General features: G+C 41.6%; 1 protein-coding gene and 1 pseudogene across 1 annotated transcript in view; one reads left to right on the top strand and one right to left on the bottom strand.

Annotated features, from left to right (window-relative positions):
- Nucleotides 1-853: 853 nt before the first annotated feature.
- AFG3L2 (AFG3-like AAA ATPase 2) overlaps nucleotides 854-15,300 on the bottom strand; it is a 34,549-nt gene continuing 20,102 nt past the window's right edge. Inside the window, exons 7-17 of the mRNA XM_015414374.1 lie at nucleotides 12,991-13,115; nucleotides 11,591-11,864; nucleotides 11,230-11,367; nucleotides 7,845-7,998; nucleotides 7,057-7,164; nucleotides 6,667-6,792; nucleotides 5,339-5,449; nucleotides 4,332-4,447; nucleotides 3,029-3,229; nucleotides 2,289-2,483; nucleotides 854-1,791 (exon numbers count right to left, since the gene is read on the bottom strand). Coding sequence (XP_015269860.1) covers nucleotides 1,549-1,791; nucleotides 2,289-2,483; nucleotides 3,029-3,229; nucleotides 4,332-4,447; nucleotides 5,339-5,449; nucleotides 6,667-6,792; nucleotides 7,057-7,164; nucleotides 7,845-7,998; nucleotides 11,230-11,367; nucleotides 11,591-11,864; nucleotides 12,991-13,115 — 1,791 coding nt within the window. The 3' untranslated portion in view covers nucleotides 854-1,548. The remainder of the gene's footprint in view (nucleotides 1,792-2,288; nucleotides 2,484-3,028; nucleotides 3,230-4,331; nucleotides 4,448-5,338; nucleotides 5,450-6,666; nucleotides 6,793-7,056; nucleotides 7,165-7,844; nucleotides 7,999-11,229; nucleotides 11,368-11,590; nucleotides 11,865-12,990; nucleotides 13,116-15,300) is intronic.
- On the top strand, nucleotides 14,432-15,053 carry LOC107113109 (annotated as a pseudogene).

Genomic DNA, 15,300 nt, shown 5'->3' on the forward strand with positions numbered 1-15,300 from the left:
TGAAATGTTCTTTCCTGTTCTTCTGGATTTTAAAGAAAGTATATGAAAAATCTAGCCTGGACCCAAAGGTGCCATTCCACTGCTCTAACAGCACACTAGTGGAATAACACTCTTATTGGCAACGGAGGGTGGTTATGATTTTTGCCAGATCCCACCTTTCACTACAACCACCATGCTGTTGCTGAGGGTCCTTGCCCCCCAAAAGCAGTGGGAAGGGAGGTGGGAAAGCACTGTCCTGCAGGTGTTACATCATTCACAGGACAGAGACAATAGACTGAAAATAATGACTTGTTCCTCCTGTGACAAATTTTTTTGTATAAATAAAAGTTCCTAACAGCAGGTTCTCTTATTTGAAAGTTATTGGTTTAAATTGGGTGCTGATGCTTCCAAAAACTTAAAACTGCTGACTCAGTTAACCCAATTCAAGCCTCTAGCTTATTCAGTATGATCATTTACCATTTACAGGTACTAGGACAGTTCCTGCATCTTTAATGTAAACCTACTATCATTTCCTGATTTTCCTTTGGTAACATCAGGTACTCCTCAAATCCCGATTTTTCAGCATACGGAAATAGTGGAAAAGCGATGCCAAGCCTTGGAACCCTTCCAAAGGCACATGCAGCTATCCCGTATGCAAAATAAAAGCCTATCACTAACACCAGCAGCTTGTCGCCAGATGTATACCAACCACTCCTGAAAAGTGTATGCAAAAAAATGAAATAGCTATAGTAATATTTACTCATAACTCCTTTAGACAATTTTTAAAGATACACGAGAATGTCTGTTCAAAGTCTAATGTTCTGATTTTATTGTTTCCAGACTGTATTTACAAAAACTCAGTATATTCATGTGTTTAGTATCTTACAGATCCCTGTAGAAAACACCTTTATTAAAACTGCAATATAATTTAAGTTTTACACTTTATCATAGCCACAAAGCCATAAATGACAGAAAAGCTCTTTAGTAGGTTTCCAGTTTCACTGCCAATATACTTTAAATTTATTGGCTTAAAACTTTACAAACAGCAAGGTGAAAGGATAAAATTAAATAGCTAGTGAATGGAAACTGGATGTTTCTGTAGAACAGAAAGCACTTTCATAAATTACCTGGCCCTTCTGATGAAAGTGTCAAGCGATGCACAGCTTGCATGCTAACAACTTGTACTTGACTGAGAGGCTTAACTCTTGCGGACTTTTCCAATTTCCTTGACTGACTCTTCCTCCACGTCAGCTTACATATTCCCATTGATGGGCAAGTATTACACAATGTGGATATGGAACTGGATATACATCTGGAAGGGGGTTCACAGCATATACCCATTAGCTGCAAGGTCTCCTCTTTCTGTGAATAATTTCCAGGACAGGGTTTCCAATGAAATTGGAATACTCCTTAGCTTTTAAAAAAAAAAAAAAAGACCCTTCTTCATTCCACCACTGGTAGTTTGCTGATTTCCATAAGCAGGAGGCCTGTCTCTGCAAAGTGTGTCATGTTCCATTTCAGTGTGCACTAAAAATACTATACCAGTTCATACAATGCTGTATTTCAGCATTAAAATGGCATGTCTCCTGTGATTTGTCTGGCTATCTGTTCATCTGTTGTCTCCGCCTTCTCTTTCTCACGATCTTTGTTCCAGTCTTTAAGGCCTTCTGGAAGTGAAGTGTCTTCATCTAAGCTTCCTGTGCCTTCAACAAATTCTTCGTAAGTGGATTTTTCAGCAAATGGTCTTGGGCCAAGCAGTTCAATCATATCACTCTTATCCAAAACCTCCTTCTCCAAGAGTCGTAAAGCAACCTAGAACAAGCCATATCACACACAGTTATGCCCCTAATTATTTGGCTTTCTTGCATAACAGACAGAAGAGTCATCTAGCCTTTGACATTTCACCAGTGTGTGGTAAGAGAACAGAACCAAGAGTAAGAGACTACCCAGCAGCTACTGTCACAAGTTCTAAGTACCAACTAGTATGAAATCAATTACTACAAATCTGCCCATGGAGATTATATGGGACGTGCATTATACCTAGTGATCTTATTTGCAATCTCCAAGATTCAAATCTATACAGTGTTGGAGGAAGCACCACACATTCATCTCCACTACATGCAAGCTTTCCCCACTGAAGCAGGTGGAAAACATTTGCTCTCGCAGAGAAAAACGGGGCCATCAGAGTTGTGCTTGAATTATGACCATTACTTCTGCATAGATCTGATAACGGAAGTCTTGTTAAATATCCACCAGCTGTTAAAAGCAACAATATTATCAATTCATATAAGCAAAGTGCTTGCACATACCTTTTCCACCTCTTTCTTCTTTTCAGTCAGAAGGGACAATGTCTGCTCATAAGCTGTGTTAATAAGCTTTCGCACTTCTTCATCTATTAATCTTGCTGTTGCCTCACTGTATGGTTTCTCTAACACCATGTCTCCTTGCCGAGGAAGGTCAAATGAGATCTGGCCAACTTTTTCATTCATGCCAAACTGAACAATCTGAGGGTTCAATAGTATAGTAGATACATTAGTGCAATTTTGTAAAGAAAAAAGAAAAGCAAAAGCCCGAGCTATGAATGACATCCTGCAGAGCTCTTATTCCAGCTTTAATTATTTATTTATAGCAGTCACTACTGACCATATTGTACATTCCCATGTTTAATGTGAACTTGTAAGAAGCTCCCGGGAATCATTAGGATTCTTTCTCTACACACCTCTTCAAGTCAAGGTTCACGCTTACCCTTTAAAACATGTGCATTAATCTTCATGCTTCATTGAGTTATACTCTGTTCTTTAAACACTCCGTATACTTAAAGTGCTATAAAGTATGAATTCTGCATACTGTTTTTAGCAACATTCCAAGAAAGCAAACCTCCACCCCAAACCTTCCATTTGTATTTTAAAATAATTTGTTAATCGATTTATAACTGATTTAATAAGGTGTACACCAAAGTCCAAACAAGGTCAAGATGCCTCAAGTGTACAATGTATGACCATAAACCTACACCAATGGAAAGCAAAAGAGAGACAGAATAAATACAAACCTGAGCATATGCACTCTGAGTAACTTTCCTTAGATCATCTTGGGCACCTGTTGTAATTCTGCCAAAGAAGATTTGTTCTGACACACGCCCTCCCAAAGTCATGCACATTCTGTCAAGCAGCTGTTCCTTGGTGTACAGATACTGCTCTCTAGGCAAGTACTGAGCATACCCCAATCCTTTGCCACGCGGAATAATAGATACCTTGTGCCAGAGAGGAAACAAAAAAAGGCATCGTAACGTAAGATAGATCTGAGGTTCACATTGTGATTATGCCTGCGGGGATGCATGCAAATAAGAAAAAGCAGTTGTGGTTAATGTTAGCTATCATGAGATATACACATTGAAGTACATCAAGAGTACTGTGGATAAAAGCAAGAGATCTCTTCAAAAAGGTCAATGTCTTGGTACACTGGTATAAAGGGAGGGGGGCAATTAAAGCAGAATATCGCTGCTGTGAAATTAGATTAATACTCCAATCTTGTTTTCCCGAGATACCTGAAAAAAGTCACAGGGCTCTTTCCTCAGGTTCAAAATGGCTACAGCTGGCAAAGAAGCTGTACTACCAATGCCATCGTCTCCTTCCTCAACTGCTACTCTGGGGAACTGTGACTCAGGGAGGAGCAGTGAAATGGGAGAAGCCATTGTGTTGTTCTTCTCAAATGCCATGCTATTCTGGTTAGCACGGTGAGTGTAGAAGTACCAGATTGCTTTGAGTTCAGGGACTCTCCTGACACAGGCCTTCTAGTGACACAGCTGCAATGGTTGAGAGATCATCATACATTCCACATATACTTGGCACTCAAATACCAATATGAATGTAGCTGTGTGCACACCTTTGTGGGAATGCTGGCTCACACCACTATGTGCATATGCTAAATCAGCAATGTAATCAAACTCTTCACTAACCCCAAGCAAGAAAACCCACCAGTGGAATGCTACTATTACGCAGACTGTGTGTGCATGCTTGCACATGTGCATTGTCTCGCGATTCAGACTTTATTCCAACACAACCCCTGATGTAACAGTCAAAAGATCTACTGCATATTTCTGCCTATCTACACACAGTGTCTGATGGACTGCTATTTTGATTTGTAAATGAAAATTTCTTTTAGTTACCAACAGACCAATAGTGACCCACTGACCCTCTTCCACTAAGATGTTATTTAGCAGTAGATAACGTAGCTAAAGGGACTAGTTGGGCTATATCGTACACTCTGCGCAGCTAACCATGAAATGTTCCACTGGGAGGACCTGTCCTCTGACACGAGAGGCTCTTGATGATGATTGTCTTGTGGCAACCTACCTTCAGAAGTGGATCAGCATGTTCCAGAAACCATCCAGCAACTGCATGTCCAGCTTCATGATATGCTACTGTCTTTTTCTCCTCTGGTTGCAGTACTTGGGTTTTCTTTTCCAAGCCTTTTGATTAAAAAAAAGTTATATTACACACACAAACCACTTAACTACTTGTGTGCACATTCTATAGCTGCCAAGTCAATGAGACAGACATTTTTGTTTTCTCTTCCCTTTAGGATGCTAATCCTCATGCATTATACGGTCCAAAAAGGGGGGGGGGCAATATTAATGAGACAGGGCCCCTGTGTACTGGAGTACTGTGTCCAATTTTGGGCACATTTTAGGAAGGATGTTGACAAGCTCGAGCATGTCCAGAAGAGGGCGACCAGGATGGTGAGAGGGTTGGAATCCAAGTCTTATGAGGAAAGGCTGAAAGGGTTGGGTATGTTTAGCCTGGGAAAGAGAAGGCTTAGAGGGGACATGATTGCAATCTTCAAGTATTTGAAGGGCTGTCATGTAGAAGATGGAGTGGATCTATTCTCTCTTGCTCCAGATTGCAAGACTAGGTCTAATGGGTGGAAATTACAAGGGAGTTGTTACTGGCTAAATATCAGGAGAAACTTCCTAACTGTAAGAGTGGTTGAAGCAGTGGAACAGTCTGCCTCGGGAGGTGGTGGATGCTCCTTCGCTGGACGTTTTCAAGCGGAGGCTGGACGACCATCTTCCGGGTATGTTGTAGGTATGTAGGGCTATCTTTTGGCTATGCTCCTGCAGAGTGCAGGGGGTTGGACTAGATGACCGGCAAGGCCCCTTCCAACTCTAACATTCTATGATTCTATGATTCCATTCTTCTCTCTACCATCTCTTGATCAATGGATTGAAAGTCAAGACAGAAGACAACTTTTCAAATTCTCAGTTCACTACAGAACAACAAAATTATTTAGAAACAAGTAACATTAAAGAACTTATTGCCAACATTGCCTGTAAAATAATCTTAGGGAGTTATTCTCTTACCTCCTATCACTCGCTCAATTGCTTGCTCAAAGTGCTTTTGGTTAATGGAATCTGAAAGATGTCTTGCAGCAATCAAAGCCGCTTCATTACATACATTCGCTATATCTGCACCTATGAAAACAGCCAAAAGAGGACCATCAGAACTACTTCCAATTACAATTATCACTTGCCACAACAGGAATAATGTTAGATTTTTTTTCTAAGAAAATAGAAATTCCAAATTCCAGTGAAGAAAATACAGTGATGGATAAAAATTTCTTTTTTCAACTCTATATTATCTGTTAAATGAGAGCCGTGGTTTTATGTACTATGCTAAAGCAACTCATTTTGTATAATAATCCAACATTCAGAGATTGCCAGTTTAAGGGTAATTTATTGTCTGGGATTCAGAAATTTTCTTTAGGTCCATCCTGTGAAATTTATTGTTCCTCTGAACTGCAGCTTCCCATGCCACATCATAAACAGCTTATGAAGCTCCCATTGAGTTCAAAAGAGGCTTCTCATGCAGCATGGAGGGCTTTCTGCTTGAGAAAGCAAAGTCAAAACCCCGTTGGGTGTATAAAGCTACTAGAACAGACCTTTGGATTCAGCCATGTCTTTTAAAAGAGAAATCTTATGATGGAGGCTAAATAGTCTGCATCCAGATCAGGTCCAGTACTCTTCGTGCCCCTTTAAAAACAGCACAATTCATTTCTTTGGCATCAGCAAGTAGAATTTGCCACATATGAGTGACAACCCCTCCTCTAAGATACTAGTTACCTTTTGTAAGGTGGAAAAGACCAACAGTGATTCCTTTCTGGGAAAAGAGACATGGCACTAACACACCTTTTCTGCTACTGAGGGAGTGGAAATGGATCACCAATACAGCCTGAAATCATAACTTCCTCTCCCAGCCAGGAGAAAGTGTGGCAACAGCACTCTGCCATCCCTGCCATCCTGGGAAATAAAGCACTACAGTGCTCTTCTAGGTGCGAACTCAGAACTTAATGTTCGGAAGGAGAAATGGCAGCCACGCCCAGCATGCTTTTTAAGTGGTGAGTGGGAAAGAGAAGGGCCAGAAGAAAGAGGGATGAAGGAAGGGGACACACAGAGAAGGGTCAGATTCATTTACAAGGCGGGCCTGAAACCTCCCAATGGGACACACACAGAGTTGGAGAAAGAATAAGTGAAACATCAGAAAGTGAGAAATGCTTTGCTGCCATGAGGCAGTCAGCTGGTTTGTGGCTTTCAAGTCTGACTGGTCACGGGGACAGCAAATAGAATGGGATGCCAACAAGCAACATAGTATATTGAATCCAAAATAATTATTGTTTTATAGAAGCACTGACCTGAGAATCCAGGAGTCAGAGATGCAAGTTTTCGTGCTAAATTATCTCTATCCAAGCTACTATCCAACTTCAGGGGCCTAAGGTGAACTTTGAAAATAGATGCTCTTCCCTTTATATCTGGTGGCCCTTCAAGAGTTTAAAAGAAAAAGACTTTTCAATCTACTATTTAAGAAAAATGCTCTAAGCATTTACACGTCTTACTAGTCTGTAGCAAAAACACTTCCCATGAAGCTCATTACATGACCTTTAGCACTCTCCATCCCATTCGCCGCCTCACAGGGGCTGAGACAGAGAGCCCTCATGTACGCCACCCCGACCCTCTCACCAGAAGGATGGAATATAAAGGTGACACAGACCTAACACTTTCTACCAACATGGGGGTAAGCTTACCAATAAAGATCTGCCTATCAAACCGTCCTGGCCTCATAAGCGCAGGGTCTAGGATATCCGGTCTGTTGGTCCCTGCTAGAATAACTACATTTGTTGTAGTATTAAACCCTACGAACAGAACAAAAAACAAACACGTAATTATGTAAAGGTACAACTGCTATGAGCACATGCAACATCCCCCTCAGAATAGTAAGTACACTTCTATATGTTTATGAAGAAAAAAATTCCATGAGCTTGGATCCACACCTGTACTTCCACACAAGGGGTGTGGGGTGTGTATGGGGGGATCTCTATTCTTCCCTTGTCAGCCTCTCGTGCCCCATCTTGTTCTGCTCTCAAGGGCTCACTGACCCTCGGGAGTGGGGGCTGTAGCAGGAAGGCAGCAGTGAGAAATTTTATTTTTAAGTTTTAACTTAAGTTTCTCAATTAACTAAAAAGGAAGGGGACTTTGCAATTTCAACACAACTGTTAGAATGCTTCATTTCAACTGAACAGATAATTATTAAACATGCAGCACTAAGGAAGCATCAGAGGTATCAGCCTGGAGAGGGGGGTGACTTGACAGTACTGATCATCGCATCTGGCAAAGTTTCTTTATTTTTCTATGGCATATTTAACAATCCCTTCATGTCATAGCTCTTTACTGTACCTAACTGTGACCCTCCAAGCAACTTACTTCATTGCGGTCACGGCAGAGCTATTTCCAGTTGGTGTGTTTGCAGCCGAAGGGCTGCTCTAAGATACAAGTGGTGGGGTGCACCAGAAGGTCTGCAAAATGAAATAGTTACCATCCATTTCAACTAGTAGTTGGTTGAGTGTATTTTCTTGTTCACTTTGCCCTCCAAAGTTACCCCGTCCTCTCTTCCTTCCCACTGCGTCTATTTCATCAATGAAGAGAATGCAAGGGGCATTTTTACGAGCTAGAACAAATAAATCACGAACCTTTAAAAGAGAACAGAAGGTATTTTCAATCATGTAATGCCATCTACTTTATTTCCCTAGGCCACAGAATACACCACAAAGCTACATTCATGTTCTTCAAATATATATACAAATAGGGTAATTTGCATGACTATTAGGAAGATTATATTCTAGCCAACATGCTGATTATGAAATAAACTAAATACTGGCATTTTAAAAGGTCTAGGAAACCCTGGGAAGTATCAGAATGTTTTTATACCCACACAGCAACTTGAAATAAATGTTTTATGGTGAAGTCCAATGTAAAGAGTTAGATGTAGACCTAGGAGACCTTGATTCAAGTCCTGTTTCTGCTGCAAACCCAATGCAATATGAAAGATATCCTGCACAAATGTAATACACATTGCCATACATAAAGATTGCACAAACATCTAGTTTGCTTGGCAGTATGGCCACAACTTTTTTCCTACATGGAAGGACTTATCCACATCACACAGTATCCTTCAACAAGCTACTGTAACTCACTTTAAAGTGTAGGTGAGTTAACTGTTCTGTGAGGTAGATCACTATGATGACAGCAAATACAGATATGCATATAACAGTTAACACTAGTACATAAAAGTAACTTTACTATAAATCCCAACAAAGTCTAATTTTGAGTATAAGCTCTCATGAGCATGCATACTCCTTCAGATACATTAAAACTGTTTTCCTCAAGACTTACATATAGGTAGTATGGATGGGCATGAACTGGGAAAATGGAGGTTCATCCCCATTCCTCAGACCCCAACAAACTACAAACCTTCACGAAGCTTCCTGTTTACTGAACCAGTTTGTTTTGTGAGGTTCAGGATGCGGTAAAATGGCCTCCCTGCAGGCTAGAGATGCTAAATTCGCAGCAAATCTCCAGCTGACTCTCCTCTTCTACCAAACAGATATTGCCCCCCTTTTCCTTCTGATCCTGCAATCCTTGACTTCCGGGCCTCCTGGGGTCCCCCTCTGAGGCCTGGCCTCATCTGCTGGCCACCCTCTCAATTCCCTGGCATCCCTGCCACTTCTTTCAAAAGGAGAACTACTCCCCCGTTCCTTCGGACCCTGTTATTCTTTGTCTTCTGGGCCTCATCTGCTGGCCTCCCTCTGACTGCCCTGTGGGCTGATTTCCTGAAGTTTCCACCACTTCTATGAAAAGGAGATCACCTTCCCCTTTCTCCCCAAGCCTCGGATCTCCACCTCCTCCCTCTCCTGGGCTGCCACCAGTGCACACCCCTCCTCCACTTCGCTTTCTTCTCCTTCCACCCCCCCCCGACCCGGACTCTTTCACACTTTCCTCCGCACCCCCTGGGTCCCACAAGGGCCATTTTTGTTTGGTATTTGGAGGGCCACCATTGATGTTTCCAGGGCTGCAGAAGTCCACTCCCCTGTTGCTTTGACGATCAACTGATCAGCGCCAGTGTGTCTGCCACACAAACCAGAGAAGCTCATGGATCAGGCAATGTTTGTGATGACATTAGATTCATGATGAGGCTCATGCCCATCCCTAATAGGCAGAGAAAAGGGGTGTGTGTGTGTGGGGGGGCTTAATTGCCCAGAAGGGCTAGTTAGAGTCAAGATGCGTAACTGTATGTATAGCTGAGATTGGACTAAAGCAGTTATTTATGCATTTTGACTCTAACTAGCCCTTCCTGGCAACTGACCACCTCCATCCTCTCTCAATCTATATGTAAGGCTTGAGGAAAACTGTGTGCATGCACACAAAAGCTGAAACCCGGAATTAAACTTTGTTGGTCTTAAAGGTGCCACTGGACTCAAACTTTGTTGTGTTGCTTCAGACCAACACGGCTACCCACCTGCATCTATAAATCCGAATGTGATGGTATGCTGTATTTGTAAGGATGAAATACTTCATACCTGATAAGCTTCATACAAAGCTTAACAGAAAACAAAAATCCACTTGTGATGTCTAACCTGTTCTTAGACTCATTTATCAACTCCTGCTCTTCAGGCTATTTATAACGGTTATTTATGGCCTATGCAACCCATAACTTTATAACACAATATGATCTAGTGAGTGGATTTCTGAAGAACTAAGGCACATGGAATGAAGTTATTCCATACTTACCAAAGGATATATTTACTGAATCTCCTTTAATTTATCATTTTCTAGGGCATTATTATTGAGAACATGTCAAACTATGACAAATGTGGGCAACAAGGCTCGCTGCCATACATTTATTAGAAAGATGGCAACCATTTACCGCGTGCTGGAATAGAAATAAGTTAGATAAAACAGTACCAACACAATTATTGATGTACTGAAACAATTATTGATGTATGCTGTAACATAACTGATCAAGATATACAGCAGAAGACATGACTTCTATGACATTTCTATCTTTTTTGGCTTTTGTATCATTTTCATATATATTTTGAAAACTGCAACACAAACTTCAACAACCACTCATCCCACCACTAGCTCTGCCCCTTTACAGTCCCGGAGGAAGAGTAACTGAATGGCCCATATTACTAAATCTTAAATAACACTACAAGCTTATTAAGTTATCAAGGCTTAGTACTACAAACAGCCATGTGTTGCAGTTTAGTACAACCATATTGTTCCGCAGGTTTGCTTCAATGGAACTTGGACATCAGAGTCCCATCAGTCAAAATGAACTGATAAAAAAAAGGAAATAGATACTATTCAATAAAAGTTGAATCTTTTTACTGGGGCTATAAATGGCGCAAGCTGTTTCAGGGAATACTTTTTGGAGAGTTTGTACCATGTTTCTGCTAAATACCTAAACTTGAATGCCTTACTAATATCACACTTTGTTGGGACAATAAATTGCTCTTCCTAATCATAGCATTTTGCAGACTTTGGTTAGCTCATTGCTGTTGTTTCAGGTCTCAGTCCTGCTTGTGCTGCTAACATGCTGGTGATCAATACATCCAGCCTTCCTACAAATTAAGTAGCTAAGTTTAGATTACATTTCAACTCCCCTGTCATGATTATGTATTCGTATGAACCAAAAAATGGCAGGCCATAATATAGCTTAGAAGAAGCTTTCCTAGCAACTGAGTCTTCTAAAACTGATGGTTCTTAATTAAAACAGCTTATAGGCATAATTAAGATGAACAGATGCAAGTTGGGCAATTAATGCAGTTTATTGCATAAGTGTGTTTTTGTCCTTACCAACCCTGACAGTGTCCTTTAACAACCAACACTGCAATAACAGAGTAAACCCATAGACTTACTCTAGCTGGACCCACACCGACAAACATCTCTAAGAATTCAGACCCATTGACGGTAATAAAAGGAACATTGGCTTCTCCAGCTGTAGCTTTGGCTAGAAGCGTTTTACCAGTGCCTGGAGGTCCTGTCAAAATGGCTCCCTGAAAGAGGGAAAAATGAATTCCAAATTACAACAATCTTAAAATAGTTTTATTCTGAAGTATACCAATCCTGTGTTTCTCTGAACTGAAAACCCAAGAACCTGTTCCTTTAAAAAATGCATACAAATGTTTTAATTCTCCATCTTGTACATGTAAGTCCCTCACAACCCCTCCTTTTTTCCAGCAGCAGAAAACTGATTGGATCCAGCTTGAAATGTCTTACCTTTGGGATCTTTGCCCCAAGGTCTTGATATTGCTTTGGGTTTTTCAGGAAGTTAACAAACTCCATTATCTCTAGTTTAGCCTCCTCACAGCCAGCTACATCTTTGAACTTTACATCTATTTCATCCTTTAGGACTTTGGCTGTTGTTTCCCCCACGCTGAAGAGTCCACCCATTCCCCGTCCTGTTCGGCCCATTCCAGCAGGTCCTCTTCTTAACGTGTAGAGCAAGAAGCCAACTATCAGAACTGTTGGCAGCATACTTAGAAGAAATGAGCTAAAACAGGGGTAAATGCCAGTAGTTAAGAACAGGTTGTTTAATAACTACCACAGCAGGAAAAAGAGACAGATAAGCAAAAGCTGGGGCACAGAGATATTTTATGAGCAACTGCCCCACGAAAATATGACTACACTGAAAATACACTTTGCTATCACATCTAAAATCATCCCAAGGGACTTGGGGGGTATGCAGGGGGAAACACAAAAAGGCAATTGCTAGTAAGGCAAGCCAATATTTCAGCATCCCTGTACAAAACATTTCATAACTCTCCCTTTTTGTCATTACAAGACACCAGGATGATAACTTGAAAGTCTATTGAGAGAGAAAACTAAAGATTGGGCAGTTTAGGAAGACAGTGGCCCAGCATCCCAGGAACCACACAAGTCTAGCTATGAGTCTCAGAAGGCTTTAGATGGGTTTTTCTTGATTTGCAGCTCACTACAAAATGCCTCTTAACAATCTGCTCTTGAAACTGATGGAAGACTCAAAAACAACTAGTGGTACGACATTTGGTTCAAAGAAAAAGTCAAAAGATGTGTGTCAACTGCCCTGACTTGGATAGCCCAGGCAAGCCTAATTTCACCAGATCTTTGGAGCTAAACAGGGCCGACTCTGGCAAATATTTGAATGGGAGACCTCCAGAGAATACCAGGGCCGGGAGGCCAGAGGCAGGCTATCAAGCCACTTCTCTGAATGTCCTCTGTGCTCCAGTAGGAGCTGCCAGAGGTCACCATGACTTCCAGGCACAGGCACACACACAAAATGCAAAAATACCAAAAAACCCCGAAAACAATCTTGTGTGTTAACTTCAGTAGCTCTTTGGATCTCTGCCACTATTTAACAATGGATTTAAAAACAGAACATTTAAAGGGCAGCTAGAAAGGAATTGTCTGCTTAGTATGTAATAACTATAGCAACACCTCATTTACCTTTCCTGTCAAGTTATGATGGTCTACTGACAGTCACTCAACTCTCTGAAGAGCAGCTGCTTGTGTAATGCTGAAATTATTTATGATTTAATCTAGCAGACTGAGCTTTTAAAAGACAGCAAAATTGCCAAATAACATGGACAAAGTAATACACAATAAACTCCATCACAATTCCCATTGTTTCCAGGTCTTACCCATCGCTCTCTGCTGAATATACTACAGGCAATCTGTTCTCCCCTTCTATCCCCATCTCGAGCTGTGCAGTTTCCAAGTTCCGTTCAAAAGTATCCACACTTCCAATATTAAACCAGACATATTGCTGCAAAAAGGGGAAAAAACAGTTTATAATGCCTCCATTTCAGTATTTTAAACTAAAACTTGCAAGACATTGAAATAGGAGGTTTTCATTAAAACCGCAGTTCACCACAAGTTGACAATACACAGCTAGCCTGCCACATGACCTTAGGCCACACGCAAGGCCTTGATCTGATCACAGTTATCTACATTGGTCACGTCTAGATTAGATCACTGCAGCATGCTCTATGTGGCGCAGTCCTGGAAGATAATATGAAATTTGGTTCAACTCAAAGTGCTGGTTTTTAACCTCTGGGCCAAAATCTCAAGAATCCATCTATACCTACCTGCCTGCCTGTTAAAACCTTCACCAGAAAGCAGGCTCCACATGCCCCTGCTCTCAAACAGGAAGTGGAGGTAGATAGTCGATAATAACAGGGCCTTTTCCACTGGGGCCATTCACATGGGGAATGCTTTCCACCTGACACCAAATTTAATTCCCTTGGGAACATTTTAACCTGGTATTTTTTAATTGATTAAATGTTTGCATTTTTGGGTGTTTCTGGTCCTTGCCATCACTAACTAGTTCACCAGTTTTGTTGTTAATTAACCTTCTGCAATTATTTTTCCCTAATGCTATTATTGTATTATGGTTATGTTATAATGTGTTTTATTTTTATTTTTTTTAACTGTTGAAAATTGCCCAAGAAATTTTAAATTGAGGAATATAATTCTACAAGGGGCGGGACCTGCGATGACTGAAACCCCCCGCTCAATCTCCCCCCTTTCCTCTCTCTCCCCCCGGCTCCGAAGCGAGGCCCGTGCGGCTTGCCGCTCGGGCCTCGCTGCTCTCTTCTCCCCCCCTTCCGAGGCGGTGGCGGCGGTGAGGGAGTTTGCAGAGCGTTCCCTGCGCATGCGCAGGGGATGCTCTGTCACTTTTGGGGGGATTTAAGTATCCCCCTGATATTTTTTCCGGGGTTTTAGATTTTTGTGCACACCTGGGGACTGCCCCAAGTGTGCACGAAAATCTCCCTCCCCCCCAGGTGCCCCCGATATGCGGAAATAAGTATCCACACGCAATGGGGCACCTTCGCTATTAGATATATAGATACCTGGAGAGGTGGTACATAAATTTCCTAAACAACTTTTCTAAATATTTTTCTAAATATTAAATTTGCACTCCAAACATATGATGATGTGCACCAGAATTCAGAAATGGTATTGGATTCAGTGGTAATTTCTGAAGATAAAGAAATTCCTCATTCCCGCTTCAACAGTGACTGGATGGGATTTCCCCTTCTTGGCTCCTCCGCCTCCATCCACTCTCACAGCAGTGCTGCCATGGCTTCGTTTATTTCCCAGGTGCACCAGAACTACCATCAGGAGTGTGAAGCGGCCATCAACCGGCAGATCAACCTGGAGCTTCATGCTTCCTATGGGCACCTCAGCATGTCCTACGACTTTGACTGTGGTTATGTGGCTCTGAAGAACTTTGCTAGGTAAATCTGTTAAGTAAATCTGTTATAAATCTAATAAATAATAAGTACTTCTTGCACTAGTCGCATGAGGAGCAAGAAACTTATGAAGCTGCAGAACAAGAGGGGTGGTCATATTTTCCTACAGGACATCGAGAAACCAGATTGTTATGATTGGGAGAGTGGGCTGACAGCAGTGGAGTGTGCTTTGCACTTGGAGAAGAATGTGAACCAGTCTTTGTTGGAACTGCATAAACTGGCAACTGATAGAAATGATCCCCATTTATGTGACTTCACTGAAACACACTATCTGCCGGGGAGGGCGGGGTATAAAATAAATAAATAAAAATCTGGATGAGCAGGTCAAATCCATCAAGGAGCTGGGTGATCATATGACTAATTTGCGCAAGATGGGGGCACCAAAATCTGCAATGGCTGAGTACCTATTGAACAAGCACACCTTCGGAGGAAGCGACAATGAGAACTAGAAGCCTGCCATTGATGCCTCACTGGGACTCGAGCTTTTTGTTTGACCAGGCATGTCTCTTTGGTAAATCCCTAACACTGTCCATGACTGCAAAAAAATTTTTTTGGGGTTTGTGTTGCATCTCATACCCAATAAACTGACAAGGAAGGGAGGAAGGAAGGAATTCCTGTTAGCAGAACAGGACTTTCCTGCCCCTCTTCCAGCTATAGTCCAAATGTCCCCTGAAATGCTGTTCCTAGGGGATAGGG

Source organism: Gekko japonicus, unplaced genomic scaffold (genome assembly GCF_001447785.1).
Source record: "Gekko japonicus isolate JY-2015 unplaced genomic scaffold, Gekko_japonicus_V1.1 scaffold157, whole genome shotgun sequence".
Lineage (NCBI taxonomy): Eukaryota > Metazoa > Chordata > Lepidosauria > Squamata > Gekkonidae > Gekko > Gekko japonicus.